Genomic DNA, 15,298 nt, shown 5'->3' with positions numbered 1-15,298 from the left:
CAGATATGTGAGGAGCTAACACAAGATAAAAGAGGTGATAGGTCCACTGTTTGGTGAAAATGGAGAAACTCTGACAGAGCACAGAGAGAAAGCAGAAAGGCTTAATGCCTGTTTTGCCTCAGTTTTCTCCCTGGAGAACAGACTCATCTACAGATGGTAGTAGGCAAGGCACAGCGTCCAGGCTGCTGGTTGACATGGACAGAGAGGTAGTTGAGAAGCACCTGGCTGCACTGAAGGAGTACAAATCCCCAGTGCCAGATGGTATGCACCCAAGAGTGCTCGAAGAACTTTCTAAAGAGCTTGCAGGGCCTTTGTCCAACATCTTCTAAACCTCATGGAGGACAGGATATGTGCAACAAGACTGGAGAAGGGCAGGTGTTATCTCAGTTTTCAAAAAAGGGAGGAGGGATGACCCAGGCAACTATAGGCCATTCAGTCTGAGTTCTGTCCCAGGGAAGATACTGGAGCAGGTTTTAAAGGGATCAATGTGTGAACATCTAAAGGACAACTTGGTGATCCAAGGAAGTCAGCACAGATTTGTCCCCAACAGAGGACCAACTTAATTTCCTTCTTTGATCGAGTGATAAGATTATTGGATTGAGGGGATACTGTTGATATTGTTTACCTGGATTTCAGTAAAGCTTTTGACAGGATTCTCCATGATGTTCTGATGGGTAAACTAGAAGACTGTGGACTGGACTCTAGGATAGTTAGGTGGATAGGGAACTGGTTGGAGAACTGAACTCAAAGAGTAGTTGTTAATGGTATTTCATCAGAATGGAGGGAGGTGTCCAGTGGAGTGCCACAAGGCTCAGTTCTAGGCCTGGTACTTTTCAACATATTTATAAATTATCTGGATGAAGGTGTGGACAGGCTACTAATTAAATTTGCAGATGACACCAAATTGGGAGGAGCAGGGAACACACCAGAAGACAGAAGAGATCTGAACACACTGGTAAAGTGGGCGGATGTGAACAAGATACAATTTAACAAGGATAAGTGCCAAGTTCTACATCTGGGTAACAAAAATGAAGAACATGCATACTAGACGGGGGATATGCTTCTAAGTAGCAGTGTGTGTGAACAAGTAAGGGTGTGCATTCAGTTTGGCCAAACCAAATAAACCCCCAAACACAACCCAATTCAGCTGCAATCGACACCAAATATAGCTGAACCAGATTAACTGATCTGATTCAGGTGCTGAATATTGCTCCTGAACAATGGCAGGGAAGGGGGTTTAAAAATTAAAGGGACTAAACTTATCTCCTTTCCCACTGTTCTGGGCTTTCCCTACTTCTCCCTAGGCTTCCCTGGGATCAGTGTAAGAGGAAGAGGGGTCCCCATAGCCAATCAGTGCCATGCATTTGTAAATGCATGTGCAGCTTTGCAAGCCTGGTACTGCTGCTGGGCAGGCACCACCTACCTTGCTTGGAAGGGTGGAGAGAAAACCTGCAATTCTGTCAGTAGAATTGCAAGTTGCAATGTTCTTTGCCCAATCAAAGGACAGTGTTCTTTTCTGAAAATGTTCTGTGCATGGGCAGAGAGCATTTAAGGAGTCCTACTGCCTAGTGGCTAGACTCCATTGTTAGCTGGCTGCTTGGCTGACAGAGACTGTGTAATGGCTGGCCCTTGGCTTCAGCTGCTGCTACTCTGTGCCTTGACCTGCCTGGCTGTGTGGACCAAAGTGACCCTTGGACAGTGAAGTCTGAAGATATCATCAGGTAAGTCTTGGGGAAAATATTTTTTTTAAAAAAACCAGGATTTAAGAGAGGGAAAAGGACTTTTTAAAAAGTGTTCCTGTACTTATCCTGTTTTTAGGGTGGGTGGGTTAGGTAGAGTTCTGCTGGGGAGGTTGGCGCACCCTTTTAAAGTTAAACTATTCTAAAAGTTTTTAAACTTTGGTTTTATCTCTTGCATTTAAAATATTATTGTTGGATTGCTGTTATACCTTTTTGTTGCTGGGTGGGGGGACTGAAGGATGCTGTTGTTCACTGCTGTTAATTATGTACTGCTCTTGTTATTATTACAGTATTATCATGGTTGTTGGTTGGGTAGTGCTCTTGTGGTTTTGTGTTGTGGTTGTATGTGAACTATTGTGAGGTTTTGTTTTTTTAAAATTCTCCTGCGTCATTCCTTCTGGTTGCTGGGGAGGGGACTGAAGGTGTGGGTGGGTTGTTGCGTATTTCACTGTTGTTGTTCACAGCCTGTGTTAGTTGTGGAGCACTACAATAGTGTGAATTTCTAGTTTTTTATATTTCTAAAAAGTTGATTGTTGTCTTACATTACAGTAAGATTACAGTGGGAAAATTGACAGACTGTTTTTTCCCCTGTTCCCATCATAGGGAACAATAGTGGGATGAGGGTACCCTCTTTGGGTGACCCTAGAATTGACCCCCTGGACCCCCCCAATCTTTTTGAAACTTGGGGGTTCTCTATAGCTACACTGCAAATTTGGTGCCTCTCCTTCAATAGTATATCCTATTTTTTGCCACTGACTTCAAGTCGTATATTTGGGAATAGCTAACTATCTCCTGAATCAGATTTGGGCACTGAACCTGATATTCAGGTATTTTTGCCCCCAAATACCCCAAATCCGAACTTTACCTCTTTTTTTTTCACATCCCTAAAGGTATGGGTGGACTGTATGCTAAATATAAGCAGCTGGTGCGATGATGCAGTGACCAAAAAGGCTAATGCAGTTTTGGGGTACATCAAAAGAAGCATAACATCCAAATCACAAGATGTCATAGTCCTGTACACTGCATTGGCTAGGCTTTACCTGGAGTACTGTGTGCAGTTCTGGAGGCTTCACTTCAAAAAGGATGTGGACAGAATGGAGTGGGTGCAGAGGAGAGTGATGAGGATGATCAGGGGCCTGGAGACCAAGCCCTGTGAGGAAAGGCTGAGGGACTTGGGTATGTTTAGTCTGGAGAAGAAGAGTTGAGGGGGGACATGATTGAAGGGCTGTCACTTAGAGGAGGGCAGGGAGCTGTTCCTGTTGGTACCTCAGGAGAAGACTCACAATAATGGGTTTAAAAGAAGAGTGGGAAGATGGACATTAGGAAAACCTTTTTTACAGTAAGAGTTGTTCCACAGTAGAACCAGCTACCGAGGGAGGTGGGTGAGCTCCCCCTCACTGGCAGTCTTTAAACAGAGGCTGGGTGAACACTTGTTAGGGATGCTCTAAGCTCATCCTGCATTGAGTAGGGGGTTGGACTAGATGGCCTGTATAGCCCCTTTCAACTCTGTAATTTTTTGGTTCTATGACAATTTCTGGCCTTTGTTACTTGAGGCATACAGTACCAAAAGCTGTGAGTCCTTGTGATCTTATCTCATTCTATTTAGGTAGAATAGAAGTGCCCATTTTGCATCCAAGGTATGCAAAAGTCACTCCACATCCCCTGCAGGATTAAGGTGGAAGTTTGGGAGCATAATGTCTTTTTGGAGATGCAATTTCAAAACCACTTTCAGACATCTGGAGCCAGAAAAATTCCATTTTGCACAAAATGCAGGTAGGGTGGATTGTGTTGTAGAAAAGGAGTGTGCCCACTCTCTCTGCTGACATAATAGCTACAAAGAAGGCTGTTTTCCAGGCTAACAGTTTGAGCCCACAGGCTGCTGTGGCTTTCCTGTGAGCTTCCCTTAGATGGTAGATCCTAAACCAAAACAGGGTGTTTGATTGGCGGGTACAGATGGATTAACCCTCTCAGGAAGTGTTTTGAAGCTAGATAAGTGAAGACTGTGTACCACTCAATCCCCCGGTGATAAATGGAAATAGCTGCTAGATACACTGTCAAAGAGGAGAGGCAAAGGCCTTTATTTGTCAAAGATAAAACCAAGTCAAAGATTGCACCACGGTTGGTCTTCTTGGGGTCTACTGTGGAGCTTCAAACGTATGTAAAGAATCTCTTCCATTTATAAGCATAGGAAGCTCTGGTCAAGGGCTTCCTACAGTTTATTAACACCTCTTTGACATAATCAGAGAAGTCCTTCAGATTATTCTCCAGGCTATCAATTTCAGATGAGGGATGTCATGGTATAAGTCGTGCTTTCCTAAAGTGAGAAGGAGGTCCCTTGTTTGCAGGAAGTGACAAAAGCTCTTGCATGATAGGTGAGGTATGAGGGGGAACCAGGTCTGACATGCCTACTGTAGTGTGACCACTATGCAGTCCAGTCTTTCCCTCATACTCTTGTTCACTACTATGGTGATGAGAGGTATTGGAGGGAAAATGAATAAGAACTTGTGGTTCATGGAAGTTTCCAAGGGATAGAGGATCCGTTCCTCTCTGACAACTGAAGTACAGACATTTTCTGTTTTCCCTTATCATGAAGACGTCTATCAGAGGTTGACTACACTTTTGGAAGACCAGTCATAAGTAAATCCAGTCAGTTCTCACTCATGTAGCAGTGCTCCTCCCCTGCTGAAAAGATCTGTGCAATCTGCTGGTGTCAACAATTTATCATTTGATTCCGCTCAGGCAGGTGTGATGGTTGCTATTTTTTAGGGAGTCAGCGCAGATTCTAGAAGTGCTGTTTGGAACCTTGCTGCTCATTTTTTTTTGTTTGGTTTGAGAATTTGCCACAGAAAACACACAAGTCTGGGCAATGAGTCTCCCTGAGGCACAGGTGACACAAAGAGCCTCTGGGTGATAGCTTGCGTCTGTATTGCAAGCATCTCTTGAAAAATTCCCAACGCCTTTCCACAGATTGGAGGAGGGGGGGGGGTTGAAGAAATTAAATGGAAATTCAAAATCAAGAGGATCTCTTTTTTTAGGACAAATAAGAGGTTTGGAGATGAAATCATGAACAGAACTGAGCAGAAAAAAACTGATCTTGAGGTAAGTTGAGACGAAATTCATCGACCAAAGCAATGATCGACTGATCAGTGTGGCAGTCAGAAGAGAACTGGTGGGATGGCTACTCCCTGTATTGTGAACATTCATGGTGGGGTTCCTGCACATGTCACAGGAAAGGTGTGAAAATCTTAGCTGAGATTTCTAGAATTCACTGATCAGAGCGGGCACAGGAGCCCTGTTTTCCACGGGTGTGATGCAGAGACTACAAAAAAGATCTGATTTTCATCAGATTTTCATAAATTTATAAATGCACTGCTGTTTCAAAGCGATTGGTGACCATTATTGTCATGGGGGTGGATTAAAAACCCACCCTAGGAGTTGTGTTAGGGGAAAACTGAAACACAGCAGAGTTATAGATACAAAACCTCTGATTAGCCTTCTCAAAACACAGCTGTTTTTTGGGTGGGGCTATCTTCCTAGAGGACAACCCTAGCTGAACTGAAAGTGGATTTCCAAATCCACCCCCCCACCAAAATCACTTTATTTAAGGAAGAACAAAACACAGTAAATAGATCCAAGTGGGCAGCCATGTTGGTCTGAAGCAGTAGAACAAAGCAGGAGTCAAGTTGCAGTCAAGTTGCAGTCAAGTTGCAGCTGTAAGATCAACCAATCCCCTCATCTGATGAAGTGTGCTTAAGAGAGCACACGGAAGCTTATGTTCTGAATAAAAACTGGTTGGTCTTAAAGGTGCCACTTGACTCCTGCTTTGTTCTAAACCACAGCAAAGTTAGAGATCTAAAGTCTCTGTTCAGCAGGCGTCCATACTATGAAAACATGCACGCTCAAAGTAACTTATTCTGTACAGTGAAGAAGCAATACATTCAAACACCAATGAACAACTAATGACCTACTGAACTGTCAAACACCAACGAACCGGTCAAACACCAATGAACAACTAATGACCTATTGAATTGATCATCGAAAAATCAGTTCCCTGTTTGCAGCCAGCAAACAGGATGTGAGAGGAACTGGCAGGTGTTCAAGCACTGCTAGGCTGGACAAAAGTCCTGTTCTTCCCTTTCTACATCTTGTCCTATCCTTTCTGTGTCATTATCAGAGTTTTACTTTCTTACATTTATTTTTAGCAGTGAGTATGAGCCACTACATCCCATACACTTCTTTATGTAGACACCTTGTTAATTTTGCCTGCTAATTTCTTTTGGCAGAAGCTAAACCACGATTTTGGAACCTGGCGACTTTACAATATCTCTTAAGGTTCCTCTGCTCCTTTCCCAAGTGTAGTTAGGCAACATAAATGTTTTTGTTGTTTTAAAAAAACCTGAACAAAGACACTGAGCTTACAATTTTGGGGGAAGGAGTATCTGAAAATTCATGAGCAGCAAAAGTTAACTGAAAGTCAACAAGAGTGGGTAGGGGCTAAGTAGATTTTGAAAAGAAAGGCCAAGGGCAAGGGGGTTGGCAGTACTTGATTTTTCCTTATATTGTTAAGTAAAGTATCTAAATAAGATACTAGAATTGGTGAAGTAATACCTCAGAAGACACCCTAAGCACATTAGAGCAATTTTTTTTTAAATCCTGAAATGTGTGATATTGTGGATGTTATTAAAAGAAAGACCATTACTGAGAGAGGAAAATTTGTAATTGAACAGATCACTGGGTATTTAGGATAAACTTAAAATTATGCCCAGATTAGTTTCAGATACTTTTGATCCAGAACTGAAGGACAGAAGTATCTGATTATTTAAGATATGGGAATACTTGATAGTTAACAACTATTCAGTGCCCTCCTAAGTAGAGTGCTAAACAGGCAGACTTTAATGGACTTGTAACAGTGTACCTCTGTTTAGGATTGCACTAAAAGTAACTGGATAGTTTATGGGAATATGGCCACCATCTCTCCAAGTATTTTCAAAGCAGGTTTTAGAGGAACTAAAATTGTAAGAACTCTGTATAAAGGAACTGATCCAGGTTGAACATTTGATGGTAGAAAAACTAACCCATTTACTTTCATGATTATATCAGACTCTCTTTGAAAATGGGGAATTAACATTAAGGCTAAGACTTCCAAGTAATATATGGACATATTTATAAGAGAATATATAGCATGCTAAAAGCTGAGAGAAAACAGCTATACCATTCTAAATCAGATTCCCTAAATTTTTTTAAATAGTCAACACAGATGCTGTGTTGCTGGATTTGTAAAAGAGCAAGACAATTCTGTGTGCAGAAGAAGAAGAAAAAAAAAATTTTCTGGTAATTTATGTTGGTAAACTGCAAGACTAGTTTATGCCAAATAACTAAAATGGAATATTATTTAACAGAATTTTAAGGTATTTTGTTTGCTTTGTATTGTTTCAAGGTTTTCTTTCACTTTCTTTTCTTGCATATGGATATATATATATAGTTTTGAAAGGAATGCAAATTAAAAGCTACCGTTATACTCTTCAAGTTGATCTCTTTTCAGTTAAAAAAATCCCCAGATAACAGAAACATATACAGACCCTTTGGAGTGGCGGGCAGATTTCTATCCTCTCCTCTCTACACCTCCTCCCCATACTTACAGTTAATTTTACTCATGCATTATTTATCCAAAATATTTTGAACAGTGAAACAGATTAAATCAAGAGTCTGCAGATACACCACATCATTAAGAATAAAGATAGTTGACTGACCACCATAACCAGATGGCATCTGAGCAGAAGCTCTATTCTTGTCAGCAGCAATCTCTCCAAAAATAGAAGAGGAGGCAACAAACAGGTTACAGTTTTAAAACGTCAACCCTGACTAATTCTTCTCAGGAAAAGTACTAGAGGAGCAAGAGTCCAGTAGCATCTTAAAGTCAAACAAAATTTGTGGCAGGGTATGAAGTTTCATGAGTCACTGCTCACTTCTTCAGTTAGTCTTTAAGGTGTTCCTGCACTCTTGCTCTTTTTTACTACTACAGACAGTGCTTCTCTGGAAAGATGAAGATTATTTGGGCCTCACTAACACCCCAAATGCTCAATTCACTAAAGAGGAAGATATTTTCTCTTGGAAGTATCATTATCTATTCAATATGCAGCCAAACACTGCAGTTACTGGCATCCCTATAAAACCTGTTGCTTCAGTTAATTTTTAAACAAAACCAGAAGAGAGAAATATTACCACACAGCAGCATCTGTTTTTATGATCATTGTGAGTGGTCCTGAAGTTTCAAACACTTCAGACTTTGCTTGGAGCAAAATACAAACTGGTTCTTGAGATAAAACAGATAATATGTTCTGTGACCTAATATGCTTATCTGTAAAATGTATTGCTAGGGAACATAACATTTTCACAGCCTAGCACCTATAGAAAGGGCACTGCAGAAACACTCTGAAGATTTATTTTACCGTGGTAATATGAGTCTCTTTAGCACTCTGATTTGCTGGTAAATAATTTTATTTCCTCTATGTGCAGTCTGGTACATTTTGATATTGGGATGGAATTTACACCAATGTACAATTCTACTGATCACAATCTAAACAGGGTTTCCCAAACTCCCCCCCCCCCCCATGGCCCGGTTATTTTTACACTTCTCCTTTGTGGCCCACTAAAATTTGGGGGTGGAGCCAGGAGACTTTGGGGGTGGATCTGGAAGACAGGAAATGATGTACAAACAAGCCGAGGAGGTGGTTGGCAGGGCGGGGAACAGTGGCGTCACTGGGGTGGGTTGCACCCTGGGGCCAAGTGCGTGGGTTGCACCCTGGGGCCAAGTCGGTTGCACCCTGGGGCCAAGTGTGCCGGACTCGGAGGGAAGAGCAGCAGTCCTCGTGCGCTGCCCAGAGGTGCTAAATCCCTCGCGTTCGAACAAAGGAAGCCTCCGCCTGGAGAAGCCGAAAGATTTGGGGACGGTAACCGTCCCGAAACTTGAGGAGAGGCGCTGCTCGTCCTGCAAACTACTTCTTCCATCAGTCCGTCCCTCCCAAGGCGCTGGCGGCGGCGCGGGCTTGTGCAAGACCAGTTGCTAGCCGAGAGCGGCGGCTGGGGGAGCTCAGCGCACCTGGCGAGAACCAGCGAGAAAGAAGCCCGCTTCGGGTCCTCGTCGCCTGCCCCCTCCTCCCCCGCCGCCAGCAGCAGCGCCTGCGGTGCGGAGTCTTCAGCACTGGCGCTCATGCGCACTGCCGGCAATGCTCCTGCGCTACCCCTCACCCGCTCCTCCTCTTGCTGCTGCGAGCGCGGCCGATGCCGCCTGTTTTCCTCCTGCGTGAGGGACTCCCTCGCTCTCTGCCTGCCTGCCCCCTTCCCTTCCCTCCTGCGCCCCGCGCGTCTAAAGCCTCCTTTCCCTCGCTGGTTGGCTCGCAACGTCCTCCCTTCCCTGGTTTGCCTGCTCGCCCTCTGATGCCTGCCTGCGGAGAGCTGCGCTTTCCTCTTCCCTCCCGGCCTTCTCTCGCTTCGCCACTGCCTTGAAAGAGCCTCCCCGCGTCTCCCGCCAATAAAGACTGTGATTGCTTGCCGCCTGCTGCCTTCAAAGAGCCCTAGGGGGCCAATGAGAATGCTCTGGGGGGGGGCCAATGGCCCCCTTGGCCCTGCCCTAGTGACGCCTCTGGCGGGGAACCTTTCCAAAGCCTGAAATTTACCAGGCTTTGTAAATTTACCTGCTCTTGGAAGGGGGGGGGTGTCAGGGAAGCCCTCTCGGGACTGTGCCACCTCTATCTCTTCTGGTGGCGGAAGCACAGCCTCGGAGTTGCAAGCCACCTGAACCCATGGCCTCACCCGACAGCTCCTCTGCCACTCCTGCTGACGCCTCAGATCACCTGGTAAGGCTTCCTGTGTCGCAGACCTTGCTGGTGCTAAGTGTCTTTGGGGCGGGGGAGGGGTGCTGGGCTGAGAGCAGTCATGACAACTCCATACATCATTGATCAGTGGAGTGGTAGGATGGGATAGATTCACACTGGTGTACTTCTGGATATGGCACAATGGAAAAATCTTGTTTTCAACATAAACCTTAGTACAGTGGACAGAGTTTTTATAATCCCCACTTCAAATATGAAAAATGAAATAAGTTTCCAAATCTCAGAGTTTCACAGAAACTTCTAAAGGCTGTAGGCCCACAGAGGGCAGAACTTCTAAGTGACAATAAGAAGTGCTGTTTCCCTCTTTGCAGATCTCCCATCTATCCTAGAACCCCAATTACTGCACTATTCTGACAGAATAATATATCACCATCACAAAATGTTCCACCTTACAAATGCTGAACAGAATGTGCAATTAAAAATCATATGGCTTAGATTGAAATAATGTGAGACAGCTTTTGCACACATTAGTATAATCTGCAACTGTGTTGAAAAATCTGTAACATGTGCCCAGGTATATTCCTATAGCAGCAGTACTAACCAAACCAGAACATCAGAATCTCCAGATGTTTCTGTGTTACTTTTTTCCTGTGTATTGTTCTCCAAGGCTTAAACAAAAGACAAAAGGGACTTAGGGCAAGGTACTTCTCTGTCTCAGGATCTAATACTGAAAAAAAAATTACTTAGATATGTATACATGTCAGAGCATCTGCTGGCATTAATACAATATTAGAACCACAGTGGACTAGAATCAACCCAAACCAAATCAAACTGCACCATGTAAAAATTGCTCATGTAATTAATCTCTAAACACAAACTTTAACATAAATATATACAAATTACATTGTTAGATAATACAGATTAAATAACAAACCATATAAACAACAATAATAAAATCAAACAACCAGAAATTGTCAAATCATTCTTGTCGTATTCACCATGTCAAAGTTCAACAATAAAAAGACAACTCAATACAGTCTCTATAATTATTTGTCAATCCTTTGAATGAAGGATTTTGAGATGCAGACTTGTGCTCTGTGATTCTATGGATAGCTGGCTGTCCCTCCATTTCAAATAATTCTTTCTCAAGAACTACTCACTTCAACTGGTGAATTTGAGTCGTGCTGTTAAAAATTATTATACAATACTCAAAATCCAGACAGTACTCAAAACCCACATTTAATCAGGAAGGATCTTATTCAAATATTTAACCAGGAAGAATCTTCTTCACATCTATAACTACTCACCCAAGACATATGTGGAGCCTCTCCTAGTTGCTAAAGCAATCTCCAGTGGGCAACAATCTATGTCGGAATGCAAATTTCCTGGAATTCTCTTTGAACAGTCTCCCCCTTCTTACATGGAATAAGTGTTCTCATAATATCTGAGGTAAGTGTCGATAAAATATCCCATCTTCATCTAAACAGGTGTATCTCATCCATACACAGCTGCAATATCCTTAAAGGCATACCACTCATTTAACTAGAACATTTAAAGGACATTCTTGAAAATAGCTAGCATTGTCTAAATCCTGATTCTGCCCCCTAAGCTTATTATATGTAGTCTATGCAGTTGAAATAGACTTAAAAACATAACATATATTGTGGTGAACTTTGTGGAGACTTTGGGGGTGGAACTGGAAGACAGGAAATGATGTACAAACAAGCTGAGGAGGTGGTCAGCAGGGCAGGGGAGCTTTACAAAGCCTGAAATTTACCAGGTTTTGTAAATCTGCCTGCTCGGGGGGGGGGGGGCCTCTGGGGGGTGTGCCACCTCTATTTCTTCTGGCGGCAGCGGCACGGCCTCGGGGTGGGATATAAATTTGATTAAATAAACAAATAAATAAAATGTGACTCAGAAAATAGAACAGTGCAGTTCCGCTGAATACAGTCTTCATTTCCTCATCCCTTAGCAGCTGCACATCCTCTCTCTCTCTATTCATACTCTCCAAAATGGCCCCTCACTCTGGCCTAGGAGCACAGCTTTGCTTCTTGCAAGCACCCACTGATGACTAACTTGAACTTAACTATTCCTGCCCAAAAACGCTAATATAAACTGCAGTTCTCACCCAGGAACTGGCCTACTTTTTAATGCAGTATTCTGGGACAGAGCTATGATGGACTTCCTGTCCTCTCTAGTGAGTTGCCCTCAGATTATTGGTTACACACAGGAGGGGAGGGGGGAATGAGGAGGAGACTAGGCCAATGCATGCCTCAAATTTGACAGTTTCTCCACATCCAACATGCAGTTAAACACAAACTAAAAGGTGCTTCTCCGCACAAATATATAAATAAAGCATCTGTAGAATCCTTAGAATCATGGAGCACAAGACTACATCTCGAAATCCTTCATTGATGAATAATAAAACTATAGAGACTGTATAGAGTTGTCTAGATATTTACTGTTGGACTTCGACAAGAATGATTTGACAATTTCTGGATATTTGATTTTATTGTTGCTTACATGGTGTGTTATTTAATCTGTATTACCTAACAGGGTACTGTGTATATATTTATGTTAAGGTCTGTGTTTAGAGATTAATTTATATGAGCAATTTCTACAATGGTGTGGTTTAACTTGGTTTGAGCATTAATACAACAGCAGAGGAGAGAATGATAGGCACCAAACTGTCTTTGACTGGTAAGTGAAGTCCCTGTGGAGTTGTAAATTTAACAATGCCACACTTGGGGCCTCATGTTTTTGGGGGACTGGAGGGTGAGAGATGCTCTTGTAACTACTAAAAGGGGTATATTGTGCAGATAAAAAATGGTTTCTTTGCGATAGTCATAGCAATTTGCCTTCTGATTAGGGAAGGACCAATGATCTGAGAACATTTAATGCATTCTGCATAATGTATTAGAGGCAGATCCTTCTAAATAAGAAGGGAAAGTGTTACACATATCAGATGTAAAAACAAAGAGAACCAACTATGAAATGGTTACACAGTTCTTTTGCTCCCAAAAGAATGAAAGCTTGCAAAAAGGTCTTAACTAAAGATACTAATTTGAGATAACACAGAATCTATATGTAGATAAGTTCAGCCTGTAAGAATCCTGGTGATTCTGGTGCAGATTCTAGGACAGCTTTTTGGTGTCAAGAATCATTCTATGTCATTTCTTACCTTCTGAAGTCCCTGAGGCAGCACCTCCTGGTTCCTGAACTTCCCTCTCAGTTTGTGTCTCTGCATTTTGTAGCTGAGGAGCCAGAGTCTGGGTGCCCTGTGATGTAACAGAGGTGGTTGGGTTACGTGGCTGCAGGCCTATGGCATTCATTAGGCCCATGTCCCTGTCTGTCCTCCATGTGACTCGACTAGTTCTGAAATGACAGAAAGAGAGGCAAACACATCTAAGCATTAAGAAGCAAGACCATCACGCTCTCCATTTCCCTGGAAATAAGCTTATTGCATTATTCTTTTTTTCTGTCTTTATATTTAACTTTGAAAGATATCAGCACTAGTCTTACAGCTACTGTCATCACAACTACCAGTCCTATAATTGCTTTAGTTCAAAATAATGTAACTAGTCCATTATTTTCACAGCACTTTCTTTACCGTCATTTGTTTAAATTTCATGTGATATTTTTCATACACAGAGACACATATGGCTCCCAAGTGACTATGATAAAGGGAATTACTGACAGCTGGAAGGGCCATGGTTGATGGATGTATTTCAACCTGGCGCTACTGAGTTGACCAAATATAACTACTGGTATTGTGCCAGCAGTTGCTAGCCAAGTGTGGCAGTGAGCAGGAGGAAAAGTTTAAATACTCAGAGTTGCTGTCAAGAGAGAAAGCAAGAGGGAAACACAATCATAACTCAAGGCCATCCCTTGTAAAATCAAGAGGAATAAATGCACAAATCCATGTACTCACATCCTTGCCTGGTTGCGGCTATACCTATGCTCAGTGAAACTTACCCAGGTCGCTCAGTGCTCCTACTGTTGGAATGCACAGTGAAGACGGTCTCGTTCAGCTGGTCCCAGTAATACTCAACTCCAGAGTTTAAGGCCCTGAAATACGAAAGAGAGGGGGTACAATATTAACAGGTCTTTCCACTTAAGACCTTGGCAGGCAGTTTTGCCCATTCTTATACCTACTGGGTATCCAGTACACCAAATCCACCTTTACAAAGTAAGGCGTCAAAGTCTGCTGTATGATGAGGCCCACCCCTATATTTTAGATTTAGAAAGGTAAATAAAATATGGGGAAGCTTATTTAGCTAATGCAGTGCTAGCAGAATTCTTAATAATTAGTTAACTGCCACATAAAACTGGAATATTTCTTTTGTCAGCAGGACACACACAATAAGGGGAGTATTGTGCCTCTGAGTGATACTGAAAATATAATTGTACCCTACCTGTGCTTGATGTATCCAACCTAGCCCAGAAATATTGTAAAGAGACCAATTAGTCAGACAAGAAAGCGATACACATGCTTACTGTAAGGTTCTTGACTCCACAAACCTATGCTCATATGAATATGGTTAGGATTTATTAAAGTCAGAATCAAGGGATAACCTTCTGCTAAAAAGCCATTGCCAGGGATGACCTGACTGGCAAAAGGGTTACAATTATACACATAAAAAAAAATGTGGGCTCACAGTATCCCCGCTTCCTGGGTCCACTGGTTCCCATGGAAGTTGAAATCATGGCAGGCTCAACCTGACACACTCTCCCAGCTCTGCAGGTGCCTTTGAACTTGCTCAGGCACAAGGTAATAAGTGCATTTTCAGAGAGCTCTGACACATGGGATACATGACTGTGGTAGTTTGCTACTTATAACTTAGCCATCTCAGATTCTATAAAGGTGCATCATCCTATCAGTTTAGAATACACCCTGCAAAACTCACAGAGGGCAGGAGGGAGAGTTGTGTGACTGCACAGGTGATCACTTAATAAACAACAATTATAGGTAAATGCAAGCCTGTTTTCATCATTGTAGTACCTGCAGAGTCCCAAATGGGAGATCAGCAAGTGATTTACCAGTCTCTAGAAGGTAGGTGTGAGCTCTCAATTGAACAGAGATTGCAGAATTACTTTTTCCACCACTGCATCTCTCGTGGTATCTATGTCCATCTGGGAGTATCTTGCAAAGGTCCAGGAGGAGGACCATTCTGCAGACTTGCAGATGGAATCAACAGAGAGACCATGGCAAAAAAAAAAAAGCTCATGTAGACAGCACCCAAGTAGAATCTGTTTGAATTTGTAGCATAGCTTGATGCACGTGAAATACATTTAGAGATGGACTGGGTTGACAGTTTTTAAAATCCAAGTTGGGCCTACTGAATCAATGAGTAAATTGTCAACTTTTTGAAAAGATTATGTTCTATGTAGAAAAGAGTCCTTTGAACATCTGATGAATTCAGGGCTCGTGGTTGAGAGTATAATACCAGCAGGCTGATGTCTTGGTTTAGGTGGAAACTAGATGTTATCTTGGGTAGGAACTGTATAGATATGCAGAAACCTACATTTCTGTCAAATATTTTCAGAAACAGATAGTCATGTCTCAACCTCCATAGTTTGCTGACACATCTGACTGGTTTTACTGCAACTAGGGGAATGGTTTTCACAGTAAGTAAGTGAATCTGGCAGGTAGTCATTAGTTCTAATTAGGGATGGGCATGAACCTGCCCACAACTCTAAATTTGTGACTAAAATCGCCTGGCTTGT

General features: G+C 42.5%; 1 protein-coding gene across 2 annotated transcripts in view; it reads right to left on the bottom strand.

Moving 5' to 3' along the window:
• Positions 1-15,298, bottom strand: part of AMBRA1 (autophagy and beclin 1 regulator 1) — a 415,934-nt gene that overhangs the window by 22,879 nt on the left and 377,757 nt on the right. For both annotated transcript variants that reach the window (XM_060261137.1, XM_060261136.1), the window contains 2 exons: positions 13,547-13,639; positions 12,753-12,946 (listed from right to left, as the gene is read on the bottom strand). In XM_060261137.1, the coding sequence (XP_060117120.1) occupies positions 12,753-12,946; positions 13,547-13,639 (287 nt within the window). The remainder of the gene's footprint in view (positions 1-12,752; positions 12,947-13,546; positions 13,640-15,298) is intronic.

The sequence above is a fragment of the Heteronotia binoei genome, chromosome 21 (genome assembly GCF_032191835.1).
Source record: "Heteronotia binoei isolate CCM8104 ecotype False Entrance Well chromosome 21, APGP_CSIRO_Hbin_v1, whole genome shotgun sequence".
Taxonomy (NCBI): Eukaryota; Metazoa; Chordata; class Lepidosauria; order Squamata; family Gekkonidae; genus Heteronotia; species Heteronotia binoei.
The sequence above is the reverse complement of the archived record's forward strand: the minus strand, read 5'-3'. Positions and strand labels throughout refer to the sequence as shown.